The sequence below is a fragment of the Mesoplodon bidens genome, assembly GCF_964165515.1.
Source record: "Mesoplodon bidens genome assembly, chromosome: 4".
NCBI classification, from domain to species: domain Eukaryota; kingdom Metazoa; phylum Chordata; class Mammalia; order Artiodactyla; family Ziphiidae; genus Mesoplodon; species Mesoplodon bidens.
Window position 1 is genome coordinate 144962952 of NC_138160.1, and position 19373 is coordinate 144982324.

General features: G+C 52.1%; 1 protein-coding gene across 1 annotated transcript; it reads right to left on the reverse strand.

Annotated features, from left to right (window-relative positions):
• Positions 1 to 1729: 1729 nt before the first annotated feature.
• On the reverse strand, positions 1730 to 10637 carry MRPL4 (mitochondrial ribosomal protein L4). The gene is made up of 9 exons (XM_081232238.1): positions 9131 to 10637; positions 8979 to 9045; positions 8742 to 8892; positions 6381 to 6432; positions 5128 to 5245; positions 4217 to 4323; positions 4016 to 4125; positions 3844 to 3920; positions 1730 to 2564 (listed from the first exon to the last, which is right to left on the reverse strand). Exons 1-9 carry the CDS (start codon positions 9185 to 9187, stop codon positions 2419 to 2421), a joined length of 885 nt encoding a protein of 294 aa, XP_081088364.1. The 5' UTR covers positions 9188 to 10637; the 3' UTR covers positions 1730 to 2418.
• Positions 10638 to 19373: the final 8736 nt, after the last annotated feature.

The following is a 19373-nucleotide window of genomic DNA, read 5'->3' on the forward strand; positions in this document are numbered from 1 at the left end:
GGACAGAGATCAGGGTGACGTATCAAGCCAAGAAATACCAAGGATGCCAGCAAACCACCAGAATCTCGGGGAGAGGGATGGGACAGAGCCTGCCTCACAGCCTCAGAAGGAATGACATCTTGATCTTGGTCTTCTGGTTCCAAGAACCATGAGACAGTACTTTTCTGTAGTTGAAGCCCTAGTCTGTGGTACTTTGTTAAGGTGGCCTAGGAAACTAATACACATACTATGCCCTGATTATTAGCACATTCTAGACCCCGGATCATTTTTTTCTGATGTCTTTTTCCATCCTTGATCTGGCAGAGGGATCCCAGTGTCAGCAACAGGTTCTGACCTCTTCCTTCACCCTATTTCCTGACGGCTGCACTGTGGACAACTGAGCCTGATTATGCATAGCTACGACTAGGCTGGTCACTGTCAGGACAACAGATGGGTCTTACTTGGGGCCTCAGTGTCCCTGCGGGGCTGGTGAGAGGCACAGGGAGAGGTAGGTAATGGTTTGGGTTTAGCCCAGCATTTCCCACCCAGCCTCTGCACCCCTTTTTAAAAAAAATAAGTTTATTTATTTAGGCTGCATTGGGTCTTCGTTGCTGCGTGCGGGCTTTCTCTAGTTGTGGCGAGCGGGGGCTACTCTTCGTTGCGGTACATGGACTTCTCATTACGGTGGCTTCTCTTGTTGCAGAGCACGCGCTCTAGGCGGGCGGGCTTCAGTAGTTGTAGCTCATGGGCTCTAGAGCGCAGGCTCAGTAGTTGTGGTGCACGGGCTTAGTTGCTCCGCGGCATGTGGGATCTTCCCGGACCAGGGCTCGAACCCATGTCCTCTGCATTGGCAGGTGGGTTCTTAACCACTGAGCCACCAGGGAAGTCCCTGCACCCCCTTTTTACTACTGGTTCCAAATAGCTTTCTCTTCTTTTAATTATTTAATTAATTAGGTTGTGCTGGGTCTTAGTTGCCGCATGCAGGATCTTCACCGCGGCATGCGGGACCTAGTTCCCCGACCAGGGATTGAACCCGGGTCCCCTGCATTGGGAGTGCAGTCTTACCCACTGGACCACCAGGGAAGCCCTAGCTTTTTCTTTTTCACTCAGTCAAATCTGATGCTTTAAGGATCACAATTTATGTTCATTGAGGACTTCCAAAGAACGTGTTGTAAGCTCTGAAGGGACTCCCAAAACATTCCAGAGATGTTTTCAGCGAGGAGCAGCCCAGTCGATGGGTCACTGTGGCTGCCTGGTTGGGCCTGCATACCAAATGGCAGTTTTGGTTGTTTTTTTTTTTTTTTTTTGCATTCATACTTTTATTTTTTAAGATTTTTAAAATAAAATTTATTTATTTTTGGCTGCGTTTGGCCTTCGTTGCTGCCCGCGGGCTTTCTCTAGTTGCGGTGAGCGGGGGCTACTCTTCGTTGCGGTGCGCAGGCTTCTCATTGCAGTGGCTTCTCTTGTTGTGGAGCATGGGCTCTAGGCGCACAGGCTTCAGTAGTGGCACGTGGGCTCAGTAGCTGTGGCGCGTGAGCTTTGTTGCTCCGTGGCGTGTGGGATCTTCCCGGACCAGGGCTCAAACCTGTGTCCCCTGCATTGGCTGCCAGATTCCTAACCACTGAACCAGCAAGGAAGCTCCTGGCTGACTTTAAAGAAACTGACCACGTTACTTTATAGTCTGTATTGTGACAATTAGTAACAACTTGGGGGCAAATAACACCAGCAGACTCAAGGATCAGGATACCGGTTTGGTGTTTTTAAAAAATGTTTATTCACTCATTTACTGACCACGTTGATACTGACTCTGTGCTTAGGGAAAATCACTGTGATGAAAGCTCAGGTTTCCACACTGTACCCACTTGGGCAATCAGGTCCACACTTGGACTGAAGGACCATAATAAATGGGACCACAAGCCCCGTCAGGGATGCAAGCGCTCGGTGAGAGTGCTTGGGATTGGGAGACACCACGAGTGGGTTCCTAGCGACGGCTGGTTCTCTGCGTGCTCCGAGGCTGAAAAGTTGATGGTGGGTCGTTTCTATAAACAGTGCCTTGAGGCAGCCGGGTACCCAGCTGTGCCCCGCACCGGGGAAAGAGCCTAACTTGCCAAGTGGAATTATTCACAAAACGGCAATGAGCTGTTGTTGTGTTTCTCCTCTTTGATTAAAAAGTAAAATTTATCTTACACAAAAGAGACTTGGGGCAGAAGCTGCCCCAAGCTCCTGTCAGCAGCCCCTTCCGGTTAGTGACGCCTGCTTGGCTGCTCTGCGAGTGGCCTCAGCTTCCCACCGGGATGAGGGGTTCTGGCCGCCCTTGCAGGATGAGCGGGAGGCTCCCAAGCCCACCAGGGGCTCGGCCTAGCTCGGAGCAGGCGCACCGCATGGACAGCGAGCAAGGAGGAGGGTGGCCGATGGGCCCTGGGGGGTGCAGCGTGGGGCTCAGGGGAAGTCGCGGTAGGGCAGGCGGAAGGGGTAGAGGGGCGTGTAGCGCGAGTCGTGCCAGAGCAGCTTCTCCTCCAGCAAGGCGACGGTTGGCAGGGTCAGGACCAGGGTCTGGTGTTTGAGCATGCTGTGCACGTTCAGGCCTGGGGGGCGGGGTGGAGGCACAGTCAGGGCGGGTCCCCCCTGCCCCCGACAGAAACACCAGGGTCTGGTGTAGGGTCCTGAGCCCCATAGCCTGGATTCAAACCCTGGCTCAGTCGCTCACCCCCAGCAAGACCCTGGGCAAGAGACTACCCTTAGCTCATCAACTTCCAACTGAGAGCATCCTGAGTACCCAACTCTGCCCTGCGCTTGGGCACGGTTCCCACCTCACACCCCAGTGGGGGAGGCTGACGATAAACAGAGCAGATAAACACGATGTACTGAGGGAGGCCCATGGGGCTGCAGTGAGTGATGAGGGGAAGGAAGGGGAGGGCGGGGCAGGGCAGGGCATGCAGGGTCTGTGGTCCTCCGGGGAAGACTTGGGCTTTTACCCCGAGTGACGAGGGAGCCCTGGAGGGTGGTGGGCAGAGGAGGGACAGGACCTGACTCAGGTGCTCAGGCGCCCTCTGGTGGCCGTAGTGGGAGCGGGGGTGGGGGGACGGGAGTGCAGGACAGACTGTGGGGAGGAGTCGGTCAGCAGGAGCCTGGGACCAGGGCAGAGGCCACTGTGCCCTAACTGTGCCGGTCCAGGCAGATGGTGGGAGCTGGCCCAGGGCGGTGAAAAGCGGTTGGATTGTGGATGTTTAGAGACAGCGCTGACAGGGTGAGCTAACAGCCTGGAGTGGAGGGGGACAGTGTGGTTTGGGGCCGGAGCTGCTGGGAGGAAGGTCTCGTGTGCCAGGATGACTAGCAGACCCCATGTGCCGCTGTCCAGGAGGCAGCTGGGCACACAAACAGGAGACCAGGAGAGAGCCCTGGGCATTAGTCACCACAGCCACTGGTGTGACGTACTCAGGACAGCCCTGATCCTGTGTCTCCGAGCAAGGAGCCGGGTGGGGACAGCCAGTGGGCCCTCAAACTCACTCCACGCCTGGCCCTGTGGCCCAAGCTTGGACAGGTGTGACCTCAGAGTGTTTTGTGTTTTTTGGCTGCACCGTGCTGCTTGTGGGATCTTAGTTCCCAGACCAGGGATCGAACCTGGGCCACGGCAGTGAAAGCGTGGAGTCCTAACTACTGGACCACCAGGGAATTCCCCTCAGAAGTTTTCTTTAAGAAACACATCATTCTCCCAATGCTCCGTCTGGGCAAACTGAGGGTTGAGTGGGGGAGGGTGGTCACTGCCCAAGGGCACTCTGTGACCAAGTTGCAGATACAGGATTTGAGCTGGCCCATGCTGCACTCTCCGGGGGTCTGAGAGACAGAGCGGGGCCCCTGGCTCACCAATAGCAGGGATTAGGTTGAAGGTCTTCAGCCCAGAGGCAGCTGCCACAATGTTCTGGGGCATGTCCTCGTGTTCTCTGAAACAGAGGCCAAGAGGTGAGCCCCTGCCGAGGACGGACCGCCCACCCTGCCCCCCTGCCCCAGCTGCCCCTGCTCTGCCCGGCACCCTCACAAGTCCACAAGGAGGACTGAGTCGCCCCAGCGGCGGTAGCGGGCCAGCTCCATCAGGTACTGGGGGTCTGCGGTTGGCAGCTCCAGGGAGTCCACGATGTGCAGGTCATCCTGGTGGGAGGAAAGGACAGTCTGAGACCACCCTGCACCCACAGCCCACACCCCAGGGCTCCCGTGGCTCCCGGCAGGACTGCTGCTGTACCTGGGCCAGCTTGACGGTCAGCGCCACCTTGAGGCCCTGCACCCGCACTTTCATGGGCAACATGTAGTAGTAGCTTGTGGGGCCCCGGGGGCCATGTGCAATGCCTCCTGCGGGGGCAGAGGTACGTAAATAGGTGAAGGCCCCAGCTGGGCTTGGAGGTCAGAAATCTGCCCCAGTGGCTGGCACAGGGGAGGTAGGAGGGAGGCTGCCCGCGGCCAGGCAGAACCCCAGCAAAGAGGGCAGGGCCTCAGGTAGGGATGGAGAGGGGAGGTTGCATCAGGCATCACCTGGGACAGGTAAATTCACCTCAATGGGGCTTGGTGTCTTCAGCCGTCAAACCTGGGGTGAGGACGGGTCTACCCGTGTGTCCTCCCTCTGCTGGGCGCTGGAAGTGCAGCAGGGAACATGCGGGAGAGGATCCCTGCCCCCACACCATTCATATTCAGCCAGAGACTTGATGCCAGAGGGAACCAGGGCCGTGCCAGGCAGCACAGGGGGTTGCAGGGGGTGGGGAGACTCAAAGAGGGTCAGGGAGGGCTTCCTGGAGGAGGCATGGCCCAAACACATCAGAAGGATGAGAGGGATTGGCCAGACAAATGGGAGATGACTCTGAGTCAGCTGTTTGGTCAGAGAGGGTGTGCAAGGGACAAGGGGGTGCGGTCTGCAGCCACCAGGGCCTGGAGGCCAAGACGAGGGGCTCAGACTTCACGCAAAGGCCGCAGGAGCTGGGAGGTTTAGGAAGAGCCCTCTGGGTGCTGTGTGAAGTGTGGGCCAGGAGGGGTGAGATGGGAAGTGGGGCAAAAGGGGCTGTGGCCATGGCCTGATGAGAGGCCAAGGCCAGAACTGCGGGGAAATGGGGCGAAGTGGACGGACTCTCCAACCTCTGACCGCACGTGGGCAGACCTGCTTACCTCCTCGCCAGATTGGGGAGCGGATGCTGCCATGCCTGGCGCGCCCACTGCCTTTCTGTGGCCAGGGCTTCCGGCCACCGCCTCGCACCTCGGCCCTGGTCTTGGTCTTGGCATAGCTCTGTGGGCGCAGAGTGAGGAAAGAGTCAGGTTCACAAGGGAGGTGCCATTGCAGACGAAAGGTGCCAGGCCCAGGAACACAGCAGTGAGCTGGGCGGACCGGCCTGCCGCTGGGGAGCCGGACAGGAGACACAGAGACTGGGGCTCCATCGGGACAAGCACAGAGTGCTCTGGGAGGAAGGGAGGGAGGGATAAAGGAATCAAGAGTTCCCTCCTGCACTCCAGAACGTCAGCCTCAGAGAGGCAGGGGCTCTGCTGCCTGACACACAGTAGGTACTTAGTATTTTTTGAATGATTTCCATGTGGTTGTAACTAAAAGGAAGCTAGGGGAATTCCCTGGCGGTCCAGTGGTTAGGACTCTGAGCTTCCACTGCATGGCGCAGGGGTTCGATCCCTTGATCCCTGGTCAGTGAACTAAGATCCTGCAAGCCGCGTGGCCACAAATAAATAAATTAAATTAAATTAAAAAATAAAAGGAAGGTGGGGCATGGGGAAAGACGCGGGGGTTAGGGAGAATCACGGAGAGGTGCAGGGTAGGGGATCATGCAAGGCTTCCAATGCCAGGCTGATGACTTCATTTCCAGGGCCACGGCGAGCCAGGGAGGGGAGGACTCGCCAGACTTGAGGTGGGCAGATGGAAGGCAGGGACTCTGATTGATAAGAGCGTCATCAATGCTCTTGGCTTAAGGTCCAAACACCTCCCGTTGCCCCTGCTGACCTCCATGGCCACACTGGGCCCCTTCTGATCCCTGCCACAGAGGATGTGCCTGTGTTGCTCCGACGCCCTCCACCCCAGCCCCACTGCCCGCTTCACCTGGTTAGCGCCTGTCACGCACCTGAGGTTAAACGCCCCTTTCTCTGAGACAACTTCCCTAATTATACGTTCACAGGCATGACTACTTGATTCATGTTCTCCTCACCAACTAGACTGGCAGCTTCAAAAGGACAGGGACCTTGCCTGTCTTGTCCCCCAGCACAATGTGCAGGGCACAGTGGCAGTTCACAAAATGCCTGGCAAATGGCCCATCGGTGAATGGGTCAGGAGAGAGAAGATGGGGCCTGAGCCCCGCAGTCCAGAGAAGACACAGCAGGGGCATCCTCTGCCCCCCTACCCCCACCCCACTCTGGGCACTCACAATTCTCTTGAAGTTCTTCTGCCAGATGGCAACCTGGTGCAGGATATCCAGCCTGTGGAGGAAGGAGACACGACAGGCTCACTTCCACTTAAAACCCTCTCCGCCCGACTAGATGAAAACTCCAGGGCTTCCCTGGTGGCGCAGTGCTTGAGAGTCCGCCTGCCGATGCAGGGGACACGGGTTCGTGCCCCGGTCCGGGAAGATCACACATGCCGCGGAGTGGCTAGGCCCGTGAGCCATGGCCGCTGAGCCTGTGCGTCCGGAGCCTGTGCTCCGCAACAGAAGAGGCCACAGCAGTGAGAGGCCCGCGTACCACAAAAACAAAACAAAACAAAAAAAACTCCGGCTCGTCCCCATCCACTTCCGGGGCCCTGTGTGACCTGCCCCGGTCCCTCTCTCAGCCCATCTTGCACCACCTCCAGCTCCACTCTGTGTCCGTTCTGTGGAGTCCAGCCTCCAAGCCTCTGCACTTGCCGTTCCCTCTGCCTGAAATGCTCTTCCCATGGCTGGTTCCTTTTCTGCCTACCAGTCTTAGCCCAAATGGTATCTCCAAGAGGAATCCCCTTGCTAGAGGGCTTTACCTTACTCCTTTCCTACCATTACCACTTCCTCACTGCCACTTCTTTACAGACTGGTTTGCCTCTCTACCCCTGTGCTGTTCCATACAGTAGACACTGGCCACATGTGTGGCTACTAAAGCCCTGAAAGGTGGCCAGTGCCACATGGTGAAATGACAAGATTTTAGATTTATCAGGCTAAACGAAATATATTATTGAAATCAATCTCATTTGTTTCTCACTACTTGAAAGAAAACTTGGCTATTGGAAGAATTTCAATTACATGTGTGGCTCGCATTGGACAGCGCTGCCAGGCTGGTTTGCCAGGGGTTGGCAAACTATGGCTAGTAAGGCCAAATCTGGCCTGCTGCCTGTTCTTGTAAATATGTTTTACTGGAACACAGCCACGCTCATTCATTTACACACTGCCTATGGCTGCTTTTGTACTACATCAACAAAGATGAGTAGTTGCCATGGAGACGTTACAGCCTGCAAAGCCCAAAACATTTACTCTCTGGCTCTTTACAGAAAAAGTTTGCTGATCCTGGCTTAGACTGGGAGCAACATCAGCAACCTCGGTGCTCATTCACTGCTGTATCCCTGACACCTAGAATGGAATCTGGCACATAGTAAGTGCTTCATAAGTATTTACAGAATAAACAAAATATGTCGTTTTTATCTTTTTTTGTCACCATCTAGCAGACTGGGACTCTGTAAAGACAGAGAGCAAACCATACAAATAAGTAATAGTAATAGATTAATAGCACTTATGTGCCAGACACATACACGTAAGAGACATCACACACCTTGGCAAGCGAAAGCTTGGTCCTGGGAGTTGGCCCATATAGGGTTGAGATCTGGCTCTAAAGTTTATAAGCTGTGTGACCTTGGGCAAATTTCTTAACTTGTCTGTGCTCAGTTTCCTTACCTACGAAACAAGAATAATAGAATCCATTCCTAGGGTTGCTATGAGGATCTAGTTAACTAAACTGCAAGTAGGGTGACTTTCCTGGTGGTCCAGTGGCTAAGACTGCGATCCCAATGCAGGGGGCCCGGGTTTGATCCCTGGTCAGGGAACTAGACCTCACATGCCGCAACTAAAAAGGTTCTGCATGCCGCAACTAAGGATCCTGCATGCTGCAACGAAGATCCCTCACGCGGCAACGAAGATCCTGCCTGTGGCAACTAAGACCCAACGCGGCTAAATAAACATGTATCTTTTAAATGCAAATACGCCCCCCCCCCGAAAAAAAGGGAATTCCCTGGCAGTCCAGTGGTTAGGACTCTGTGCTTTCACTGCTGAGGGCTGAGGTTCAATCCCTGGTCGGGGAACTAAGATCCTGCAAGCCACGTGGCCAAAAATAAAATAAAATAAAATACAAATAGACTGTCCCAGGCACACAGTAAGGACTTAACCACAGTTAATGCTCATTTTTGCAAAAACCAATAACAGCAACAATAACCAACATTTCTACAGACCATATTATGGGCCAGAATTATCTCATTTAATCGTTTGAGGTTTGACACAATAGAGACACTGAAGCTCAAGGGGGAAGGCAGGATTTGAATACAGTCACTCGGGTTCCAGAGCTCTGCGTCCCTAACCCTCAGAGGATGTTACCTCTCGGCCCTCACCTTCACACAACTCTGCAGCAAGAAAAACCATCATTCTCTCTCTTTTTTTTTTTCATCACTCTCTTCTAACAGGTGGAGAAACTGAGGCTCCAGTCCAGGTCATCCTGATTCCTAAATCCCCGCTCCTCGTCCCTCTGCCACCCAGTTCACCATTTCGGCTCCCACTTACCTGGGCGTCGCGGAGAAAACGTCTGGGTGCAGCTCGGTCAGACCCAAGCGCTCCTGCTCGTAGCCCCGCAAGGACTCGACCCAGGCCTGCACGGGACGCCGGTGCGCGAGCACCGGGAGCTCGCACCTGCGCAGCACGGGCAGCCGGGGACCTGGAGGGATTGAGAGGTCAGGGGTCAGGAGCAAGGGTCAGAGTTTCCGGTTGCCACCCCTCCTGGGGCAACCCCAGCAACCTCACCCGCGCTCGCCACCGGTTCTGGTTTCTCCGCCGGCTGCACTGCCTCTTCTGCCAGCGCCTTCAGGCCCTGTAAACGGTGAGCAAGAGTGAGAGACGATCCCCGGACCCTCCAACCTTTGTCCTCCGACCCCGCCCTCAGTCCCCGGCCTCACCCGGCAGCCCTTGGGCCGAAGCCAGGCCCGCGCCCCAGCCCGGACTAGCTGCAGCATTGTCGCGCAGCTCCCCACGCTTAGAGAGGTCAAGGCTTCCTCTACTGGACTCTCTCGACGCCTCGCGATGACGTCACGCCCGCGACGCCGCCGGCCGGGCTTGTATTCGGCGTTAGAAAGCTGGGCGAGCAAGAGCAAAGACGGCGGGGCCCGCTAACGCCGTCCCCACCTCCGCCCCAAGACTAACCCCAGAAGCTAATTTTCACTGCTGGCTTAAAGAACCCTCTGCAACACCTGGGAGCGCGACCCCACAGCAAGAAACCCCGCCCCCTCTTCGGTCCCGCCCCCTCTTCGGTCCCGCCCCCAAAGAGCCGGTGCGGTAATCCAGCCAATGAAACCTCCCTCCTCAAAGGGCACGCTCCTTGTCCAGCCAATGAGCTCGTTCAGTCTGGAAAAGTGGCTGGGCGGTGCTAGGGCGGGCACCTAAGGGAATATGGCCAATAACAGTTACGCTTTTTTGTCAGCCACGTCCCCAGGGCCCGCCCGCTTTGGGCCTCCAAAACCCTAGCCGTTGGTTTCTCCAGGGACGTGGTTTTGTTTGCTTGTTTGTTTAAATGCAGGGCGTTATCTCTCACAGAAAGCCCTCAGGGTAGGGCCTGGCGGATCGTGCTTCTCCTCTTAAATTCCCCCAGGGCACGTCCCCCTCAAATGCGTCAGGTTAGGAGATGTGTCTCCCCCCATCTCCTAGACCAAGGTCCTGTCGCATCTCAGACTGCCAGGGCTCTCGGAGAGCAAACTGGGGAGTCCACAGATCCTGCGTTGCCTCCCTCGTCCACTCTCACCAACAGAAATCCCAACGCTCATTTTTTAGGTTCTTTGCTGCGTTCCCCGTCAGGCCTCCAGGCGGCGCCACGAGCCCATAGCAGCCTGCCCTGGCGGGCCAGACCTGAGCACTGGATTGCCAGTGAGAAATGGACCGAGTTTAGCCGCGGAGAACGTGGCCTGGGAGCCAACCTCAGTGTCCTCATCTGGAAAATGGGGAGGTGTGAGATTCGATGAAATGATGGAGGCAAAGCATGCCATGTGTAGAACATACGTAGCTTTATTATTATTATTATTATTACTTTTATTTTGAAGGTGAGTTTTATCATCAAAGCAAGGCAAGAGCCAAGGTGGGGGACTTCCCTGGTGGTCCAGTTGTTAGGAATCCGCCTTCCAATGCAGGGGACGGGAGTTAGATCCCTGGTGGGGGGAACTAAGATCCCACATGCTGCGGTGCAAGTAAGCCCGGGCGCTGCAACTGGAAAGAAGACTGCATGCTGCAATGAAGAGCCTGCGTGCCACAACTAAGACCCAATGCAGCCAAATAAAAATAAATAATAAAAGGTCAAAAAGGAAAAAAAAAAAAGCCAAGGCAGGGATGGGGGTGGACCGTGGAAGACTTGAAGGCTTTTGTTTTGTTTTTTTGCATCTGATATATAACATATGGATATTTTTGTGAAGTATTAATGAAAACTTATAATGTATTTCATTGTTCATTCTATCCTTGCAAGAACTGTGGATATATGTTTCAAACTCCACACACTTTGCAATTTTAAAAAGTCTTAATTTTGTACAATTTTGTTTATTCATTTTATGTTTGCATAAGTAATTCACACACCTAGTAAAGAAAATTCCAAAAACTACAAAAAGAAAGCTAGAGTGAAAAGTCTGTCTCCACCCTCTGTTCCCTGCCCTGCCCCACCCACCTCTTTCCCTTCCCAGAAGCCACCACCACAACCAGCTGTGTGTCTTCTCCCAGAACCAGTTTATTATTTTACAGACAGATTTACATGTCTGTCCTGTGCAAGAGAATTTAGATTTTATGTGGTGAAGGATGGAACAGCACTTAGCTGCTTAATGATTTATTGGGCACCTACTGTGTACTGCTGGGGTAAATCCAGCAGACACCCTTGAGATACTCACAGCCCAGTGCAGAAGGTTGAAAGATCAGAATGGGGGAGGGGAGGTCTACAGGGTCTGTGGGAGCACAGGGAAAGAACTGCTAATCTGTGGCGGCGGGGGTCTCAGAGGCAACTTTTCTGAAGCTGCAACCAGAGAGCTAAGGCTTGAGGGTCCATCAGGAGTTTGTCCAAAGGAAAAAATGTGATCCAGGCTGAGGAAACAGCAGTTGCAAAAGCCAGAAGTGGGGACTGGAGGAGGGGGTGACTGGACTTTCCTGATGGCCACAAGCTTTGTTCATTGACTCAGTCATTTATGTTGAACCCACCTCTGGGCCTTTAGTACTGTTGTTCCTTCTGCCTGGATCATACTTTTCCCAGAGCTACACATGGCTTGATCCCTCATCTCCAATTCTTTGCTCAAATGTCACCTCCTCCGAGAAGCCTGTCCTGACCACCCTATTTCAAATTGCAATCCCCACCCTTGGCCCTTTTGACCGCCTTATCCCGCCCTATTTTTTTCCATCAGTACTTATCTTCTAACATCCTATATAATTTCCTGGGTGTTTTTTTTTTAAGGATCTTTATCTTTTTAAAAATATTTATTTATTTATTTGGCTGCATCGGGTCTTAGTTGTGGCGTATGGGCTTCTCTAATTGCGGCACTCGGGCTTCTCTCTAGTTGTGGCACGTGGGCTCTAGAGCGTGGGGTCTTAGTAGTTGCGGCATGCGGGCTTAGTTGCCCCGCGGCATTTGGGCTCTTAGTTCCCCGACCAGGGATCCAAGGCAGGCATTGGAAGGCAGATTCTTTTTTTTTTTTTTTTTTCCTTTTGAAAAATTTTATTAAAGAAAAAAATCAGCCAATGTGAGGTTGACTCAACTTTCACTCTAGGGAAAGTCACTAGGATAGCCTGCTTCAACTCGTTGGTTTTGTTCCTCATGCTATTTTGCCAAATTACTGCCATGGTCCCTTTATAATATATTTCTTTTTTTTTTTTTTTAGTTTCTGCTTTATAACAAAGTGAATCAGTTATACATATACATCTGTTCCCATATCCCTTCTCTCTTGCGTCTCCCTTCCTCCCACCCTCCCTATCCCACCCCTCCAGGCGGTCACAAAGCACCAAGCTGATCTCCCTGTGCTATGCGGCTGCTTCCCACTAGCTATCTACCTTACGTTTGGTAGTGTATATATGTCCATGCCTCTCTCTCGCTTTGTCACAGCTTACTGAAGGCAGATTCTTAACCACTGGACCACCAGGGAAGTCCCTCCTGGGTTTTTTTTTTTTTTTAATGCTTTTTGTCTGTCTCCCTTACTAGAGGAGAAATTCTGTCTCGCCCTCTTGGCAGAAATTTTGCTCTGTCTTCTTCCCTGCAGCCAGCACAGTGCCTGTAACACAGTGGGTGATCAATACATGTTTCTTGAGTGAATTCCTTTGTTCATCATCCTAATGCAGGGGTATTACCAGAAACAGAGCCCCCCTCTCTGTCTCTTGGGTCTCAAGATCTGTAACCCCCTGAGGTCACAGGCACATAAGGTACCCAATGAATGATTATTTACCCAATGGCACTGGAGTCACATGGACAGGTTCAAATCCAGGGGCTGCTGCTAATTGGTTGGGTGTCCCTGGGCAAGTGGTTAGCACTTTCAGAGTTTGGCCCTAGTGGGTAGGTGGGACACACACAAACTCCCCCCTACTGAGCTGTGTGGAGGATGAGTTCTCTTTCCTTCCATCCTCAATCTCCACAGTGTTTCCCCCCACCCCCACAAAGGGAGCCTGTAAATATCTGAGTCAGATCCATCCCTTCTCTGCTCAGAACCCTCCATGCCTCCTACAGCAAAAGCCAAAGTCCTTAGAAAAAAAGCCGAAGTCCTCACTGCAGCTCACAATGCCCTGCAGGACCTGTCCTCACTTCCTCTCACTGTCCCCCTCTGTCTCTCTGTGGTTTCCGCCACACAGGTCTTCTCACCAGAACCTGTCAATCTCACACCAACCTCAGGGCCTTTGCACTGGCTGTCCCTTCTACATGGACCACTCTCCCCTAAATATCTGCATGGTTCACTCCCTCATCTCCTTCAGGTCTTTACTCAAATGTCACCTTCTCAGGTGATACTGGGTCTAAAAATCACAGTCCCTTCCTACCCCACATATCTAATCTGCATTCCCAGTATCATTGTTTCCAGAACTTACACCACATTCTAACAGATGACATCATGTTCTTATTTATCCTGCTTCTTGTCTTTCTCCTCCACTAGAACATCAACGCTTGGAGGACAGAGATCTTTGTTTCTTTCACTGCTGGGCCCCCATGGTAAGAAGGAGAAGGGTGCCAGGCACCCAGAAGGTTCTCAATACATAGTAATTGAACAAATGGAATGTAGAGAAAGCAGTTTGCACACGGTTCCCCCACTGGCATTATTGATTGTGAGCCTTAATGAAAGGGAGGTAATGACCTCGAGACCTTCACACTGCGAGGCTCAAAGTTTGACCGTTTTGGCCCAAGCCTGGGTGGAGTCAAAGGTCGAGGTGCCCAGCCCATTCCTGTGGATCAAAGGCTCAGTTGTAGGTGACCTCTGTCCCCATTGGGCCAGCATCAGCCTTGCAGCCCGGCGAGGGTCTTTGCTGGCCACGGGCATGATAGCAATTTAGGGAGCATATATTGGAAGCTGGAGGGCCCCCCAACATCTGGCCATTCCTAGCCCCCCATCACTGTGCCAGGGTTTTCAAAGGCCAGAGTCAAGGCTGGAATACTGGGGGGCAACCTTCAGATAGAAGATGCAGGGTATGAGTGCAGGATAGATAGGGGAGCGGTCTGACCTCTTTGGGGGAGCTGTTTAAAGTACATCCCCATCAACTGCCAAAACATCTGCTGTGTGTTTGTCTGCAGCTCAGTTTGTGGGTAACTGCCAAGCGTGTGAGGAGGAGGAGGAGTCCCCACTGAGGCATTCTCCCCCAACCCCTAGGGATGGGCCTGATTTGCATAGATGTTTCCATTCCCTTCAGTTCAGCGTCAAAGCGGGTCCATGGAGCAGAAAAAAAGGCACAGAAACAGCCCCCTGGGTTTTGGCAGAGAGTCAGACCCCCTCAGGGCTTGAACGTCTGGGTAGGTCACATGGGCTGTCTGGGCCTCAGTCTCCCCCTCTGTAAAATGGGGGTATAATCACCCCTTCCTCATATGTTTTGTGTCAGCCTTGCACCTTGTACCCTCAGGTCACCCATTCCCTGCTCTGTCCCTGCCCCATGGCTAAGGGCTGACCCCTGCACAGGATAGCCCTCTTGTTCTCTGCCTTCTGTGCCCAGATTTAGCCAATGGCAGGCACTGAGGGTAGATTGGAGGGCGAGAAGATGGGAGAAGCCAGGGTAGTTCTCCTCATCTGCTTCTGACAGCATCTCCCACTGGACATGGCCTCCCTATTTGTTAATTTGCAAGTTGTCTCACCTGCCCCCCCCTCCTTTGGTTTCTCATCTAGGTCACCAACCCCTGTATTAAAACCCCTCTGTTTGAGATATGTCTATTTTCCTAAGTGGACTTTTACTGATGGAAGACAGTTGTGAGGGGTTTTTGTTTAAGATACAATTAAAAATAAATAAAGTCTTCCCTTTTCAGTGTACAGTTCCACAAGTTTCCGCAAACATATACAGTCATATAAACACCACCACAATCAAGATATAGAATTGTTCCATCACCGAAAAATTCCCCCACGCCTTTTTGTAGTCAACCCCTCCCTCCACCCTCAGGCCCTACGAATCACTGGTTGCTCACTGTCTCTATAGTTTGCCTTTTCTAGAATGGCATAGAAATTGAATCATATAGTATATAGCCTTTTGTGTCTGCCTTCTTTCCCTCATCATAATGCATGTGAGATTCATCCATGTTGTTCTATATCGCTTGTTCCTTTCAGAACTCGAGGTTTCAAATATGCCTGAGTGGTCTTCCATGTGAAGATAAACTGCAGTGTGTCTATTCATCCTTTAGTTAAAGGAGCTGTTGTGAGGGCTTCCCTGGTGGGGCAGTGGTTGTGTCCGCCTGCCGATGCAGGAGACACGGGTTCGTGCCCCAGTCCGGGAAGATCCCACATGCCGCGGAGCGGCTGGGCCCGAGAGCCATGGCCACTGAGCCTGCTCATCCGGAGCCTGTGCTCCGCAATGGGAGAGGCCACAACAGTGAGAGGCCCGCGTACCGCAAAAAAAAAAAAAAAAAAGGAGCTGTTGTGAGCTTTTGATGGGCTGATATTTGCAAAGAGCTTAGGACAGTAACTGGCACATGATATATGTGTCAGCTGTTATTATTATGCTGGAGGGGGGCTGAAGTGGGCCTTTGGGGTTCCTCTCTCCCCTAACTATGTATGTCTCCCTCATCTGGAAGAGACAGCCCACCCTTCCCAGGCTCAATGGGCTAAAACTGCATCTGGTGCAGACGTGGCAGGGACTGGCCTCCACCGGCAGCCTCCCCACCCCATTCCTGAAGCTGAAAGTGGGCCTCAAGCCCATGGATGGATGAAACAAGGCCGCTGCAGCTCCGCTGCCTGCCAAGATCAGCATCTGGAAAGCTTCTCTGCAGCTGGGCCCCTCCCCCGAGCTCCTAGGGTGATGTCGAGAAAGTTGGGACCTGTCTCAGACACTTCTCCTCGTGCAGTTCCTCCTGCCAAAACCCGAGAGCTGGGGGTGGGGGGAGAGTGGAGGCCCACAGTGGATGGAGGACAGTCCCAGACCTCATCAACTTGGGGGAGTTCACAAAGTTTTGGGGGGGTGTGGGATCAGAGGTCAGAGGGTTTCCTTCACCTCTGGACTACAGAGAAGAACATTCTACATCTCACCAATGACCGACGTGGTCCTCAGTGATAACCACTTCCCTTCTATTCCAAATCAATGGGGGAGGAATGGGGACGGGCGTCACTACAGCCGGACTGGGTCTGGGACTTGGGATGAAAAAGAGGGCAGAGAGCTCTAGTTCAAATCCTACCACGACTGTGTGCCTCACTTTCCTCATCTTTATTTTTTTATTTTTATTTTTGGGGTACGCGGGCCTCTCACTGTTGTGGCCTCTCCCGCTGCGGAGCACAGGCTCCGGACGCACAGGCTCAGCGGCCATGGCTCACGGGCCCAGCCGCTCCGCAGCATGTGGGATCTTCCTGGACTGGGGCACGAAGCCGTGTCCCCTGCATCGGCAGGCGGACTCTCAACCACTGCACCACCAGGGAAGCCCCACTTTCCTCATCTTTAAAATGGGGTGAGGAAAAGGCAAAACTATGGGGACAGAAAAAGATCAATGACTGCCAATGATTAAGGACGGGTGTGGGGGGGTAATGAATAGGCAGAGCACAGAGGCTTTCTGGGCCAGCGAAACTACTCTGTATGATACTATTGATGTAATGGTGGATATGTGTCATTATACATTCTTCCAAACCCACAGACTGTACAACACCAAGAGTGAACCCTCATGTAAACCATGGACTTGGGGTGATAATGTGTCTGTGTAGGTTCATCAATAGTAACAAATGTGGGCTTCCCTGGTGGCACAGTGGTTAAGAATCTGCCTGCCAATGAAGGGGACACGGGTTCGAGCCCTGGTCCGGGAAGATCCCACATGCCACGGAGCAACTAAGCCCGTGCACCACAACCACTGAAGCCTGCATGCCTAGAGCCCGTGCTCCGCAACAAGAGAAGCCACGAAAATGAGAAGGCCGCGCACTGCAACGAAGACTGGCCCCCGCTCACTGCAACTAGAGAAAACCCGTGTTCAGCAACGAAGACCCAATGCAACCAATAAATAAATAAATAAATAAATAAATTTTTTAAAAAAGGTAACAAATGTGCCACTCTGGTAGGGGCTGTTGATGGTGGGGAGGGTATGTGTGTGGGGGGCAAGGGACATATGTGACATCTCTGTACTTTCTGCTCAATTTTGTTTTTGGGTTTTTTTGCTTTTCTCTTCTTTTTCGTTTTCTTTTTTTGGCCATGCCACGTGGCATGCAGGATCTTAGTTCCCCGACCAGGGATTGAACCTGTGCCCCTGCAGTGGAAGCATGAGATCCTAACCACTGGACCACCAGGGAATTAGCTCTGCTCAGTTTTGCTGTGATCTTGAAACTGTTCTAAAAAATAACGTCTATTTAAAAAAATGGGATGATGATGATAATCATAATACCCACCTCCTAGGGTTGGAGGATTCATAGAGCCGCACCCAGCACAGTCTGTCTGTGTGAGTGTTAGCCATTATTGTCAGCGGCCCTGTAATTAGTGGAGGCTGCTCCAAGCCTCTTCCTTTTCTTCTTTTTCCCCTGCTTGGGAGCTCCCCGAGGAAAGGGCCCCATTTCCTTCCTCTTCTGCTGTTCTCTCACTCAGGGATCCCCCCTAGGGAGGGTTCACCTTTCCCCTTGACCCCCTGGACCATCAGGGCATCTATGCCAGTGTTTCCCAATTCTCTAGCCCATTCCCTCAGCTGACCTAGTGGAGATCTCATGATACCCCAGAAGTGGGAGGTGAGGGGGGGAGGCAGAAGTGGCTTGCTGGTGTATCTGTGTATCCCTGGGGACATCACCTTTGTCTAGGAGCCATGGTCCCCCTAACAGACGGCCGGATATGTCTGCAGCCTTGATAGTACCCCCCCACCCACAGGTCCCTGAGGGGATAGCAAACTGCTGAGCCAGCCAAGGCAAGCTGGGGGGGGCCACTTCCTCCCCAGCTCTCAGATCCTCACAGAGGGCTTAGATTTCCGCTCTGATAGCTCTCCAGCGAGGAGAGGACCCAGTTTTTTTAGTACTTTATCCTCTGTGGGTTGAACACCTGGTTTCTAGAGGTTGTACAGCCGCACTTCATTTGGGCAGAGGATTCGGTAAGCTTGTGCTGAGGTCTGAGTGGAACCCAAGATCTGGCCTGGAGCTGAGTGGACACTGAAATCTGGCTCAGGAAAAGGAGTGAATTCACTCTCTGGCTTTTCTTACCTTCCCATCAAAGCCCTGCTACCCTGTGTTAGAATGGTCTGGTTTCTTCGGTCTCCTCCATTGGACTGTCAGTTTTGGATGGCAGAAACCAGCGAGGTATCACTAGAGCTGGCACAGAGCATTCTATGTTGCATTATATAAATATATATGCTCTATACTTGTATGTAACATTAATATATTGATTCTTAATATTCATTTCCTTATTCATAACTTAAATATGTTTATTCTTTTTTTTTGCGGTACGCGGGCCTCTCACTGTTGTGGCCTCTCCCGTGGCGGAGCACAGGTTCCGGACACGCAGGCTCAGCAGCCGTGGCTCACGGGCCCAGCTGCTCCGCGGCATGTGGGATCTTCCCGGACCGGGGCACGAACCCGTGTCCACTGCATCGGCAGGCGGGCTCTCAACCACTGCGCCACCAGGGAAGCCCAATATGTTTCTTCTTAATATAAATTTATTTCATAGCGACACGTTGAATAATAGCATAGATGTTTATTAACAATGTTATTGTTTATTTATATTATTGATACTATTTGTTATTATTATTATTACAGGAACAATTTTACATTAGAAGTCTGGCGATTTGTTACCTTCGATTTGATTTTTCATGTCTTTGTAAATTTTTTGAATTGGTAATATGAGCTACAAATTTCAGACAGTCCCCCCCCACCCCCAGGGTACACCATGAAAAGTCTGATCCCCTCTCACCTGTTCCCCTGCCCCCCCGTCCCCCTCCCTGGGGGTAACTGCTGTGACGATGTCTTGTGCCCTTCTCCTGGAGATGGCCTGTATGTCCACAGGCAAATGTGTGTGTATTTATACAGCCCTTACAAATATACCCAGAAATGCAGGCAGGCAAGCAAGCAACTGGTTTACATTGTGCTTTTTTCATCTTAACGTGTTGAATACTGTTTCATATCAAAACTACTCCAATTTTACTTGTAATTGGCATAAACGGATCAACTTTAATTTCCTTTTTCAAAGTTTTGCTTTTCAACACTGCTTATGGAGTATAATATGCATACAGAAGGGTGTGCTGAACTTTTCCCTTTTTTAAAATTGGTTGCATTGTCTGGGATTTAAGCATCCACAATTTTTTTAAATTTTCAGCTGTTCTGAGGTATCCCTGACATGTAAAATTGCAAGATATTTCAAGTGTACATCCAGGTGATTGCATATATGTATACCCTGTGAAAGGATTCCCCCCATCTAGTTAATGTACACATCCTTCACCTCACCTATTTACCTTTTTATTGTGGATGTGAGAGCATTTAAGCTCTAGTCTCTCAGAAGTTCCAATTGTTTGATACAGTATTACCAACTGTAGTCACCATGCTGTAAATTAGATCCCCAGACCTCATT

Bases quoted from the DNA above. Each gene is read 5' to 3' on its own strand.
- MRPL4 (XM_081232238.1), bottom strand. From the start codon at position 9,187: ATGCTGCAGCTAGTCCGGGCTGGGGCGCGGGCCTGGCTTCGGCCCAAG. The intron at 4,324-5,127 runs GTAAGCAGGTCT...CTGCCCCCGCAG, and splicing joins CTCCCCAATCTGGCGAGGAG to GAGGCATTGCACATGGCCCC. The intron at 3,921-4,015 runs GTGAGGGTGCCG...CCTCTGTTTCAG, and splicing joins TCAGTCCTCCTTGTGGACTT to AGAACACGAGGACATGCCCC.